The sequence below is a fragment of the Nanorana parkeri genome, unplaced genomic scaffold (genome assembly GCF_000935625.1).
Source record: "Nanorana parkeri isolate BGI_ZX_2015 unplaced genomic scaffold, ASM93562v1 scaffold260, whole genome shotgun sequence".
Classification (NCBI taxonomy): Eukaryota; Metazoa; Chordata; class Amphibia; order Anura; family Dicroglossidae; genus Nanorana; species Nanorana parkeri.
This window is the reverse complement of record NW_017306528.1, coordinates 1,476,256-1,477,273: the sequence shown is the minus strand read 5'-3', so window position 1 is coordinate 1,477,273 and position 1,018 is coordinate 1,476,256. Positions and strand designations below refer to the sequence as shown.

The window sequence follows — 1,018 nt, the reverse complement described above, 5'->3', positions numbered from 1 at the left end:
AAGTGCCCCCAGTGACGTTATTCCCCCCTGGGGCAGAGGAAGAGCCCCCACTGACGTTAGACCCACCTGGGGCAGAGGAAGAGCCCCCACTGACGTTAGACCCACCTGGGGCAGAGGAAGAGCCCCCACTGACGTTATACCTATCTGGAGCAGAGGAAGAACCCCCACTGACGTTATACCTATCTGGAGGAGAGGAAGAGCCCCCACTGACGTTATACCCACCTGGAGCAGAGGAAGAGCCCCCACTGACGTTAGACCCATCTGGAGCAGAGGAAGAACCCCCACTGACGTTAGACCCATCTGGAGCAGAGGAAGAACCCCCACTGACAACGTTATACCTATGTGGCGCAGAAGAAGAGCCCCCACTGACGTTAGACCCATCTGGAGCCGCAGAAGAGCACCCATTGACGTTAGACTCATCTGGAGCAGCAGAAGAGCCCCCACTGACAACGTTATACCCATCTGGGGCAGAGGAAGAGCCCCCCACTGACGTTAGACCCATCTGGAGCAGCAGAAGAGCCCCCACTGACAACGTCATACCTATCTGGGGCAGAGGAAGAGCTCCCACTGACAGGCAAACGTGGTGTCATGGGAGCAGCCTCAGATCCTGACACATATGGGGGAGGTTGAGGAACCTACACATACAATAATGTGCAGGACGCTGACCTGCGATATGACGTGTATACACACACACAGCGATCACATCGACCCCACTACTCACATCTTATCCTTCTGATGCTGTCGTTTCCCCATTGTTACAGCAGAACACACAACCTCACACACAGCCGAACTCAAAATCACCAGAACTAGTCCACCAGAAAGACCGGAAGTGATGTCAGGGAAATAACAGGAAGTGGGCGGAGCGCACACGGGGTAAATTGTAATATGTGAGCCCGGAAAACTCAAATGTCACTGTCACCATTTTCCACCGAGGCAAAAATGTTTGTGTTGGGGGGGGGGGTGTTGTCAGCATAACAGGGAGTGCTGCTTGCAGGGACATCAACGTGGGGTAGGGGGT

The 1,018-nt window shown here is 54.6% G+C and overlaps 1 protein-coding gene across 1 annotated transcript in view; it reads right to left on the bottom strand.

The window, feature by feature from the left end:
* PPIL2 (peptidylprolyl isomerase like 2) overlaps positions 1–794 on the bottom strand; it is a 49,828-nt gene extending 49,034 nt beyond the window's left edge. Inside the window, exon 1 of the mRNA XM_018556955.1 lies at positions 722–794. Within this exon, the coding sequence (XP_018412457.1) occupies positions 722–753 (32 nt within the window). The 5' untranslated portion in view covers positions 754–794. The remainder of the gene's footprint in view (positions 1–721) is intronic.
* Positions 795–1,018: the final 224 nt, after the last annotated feature.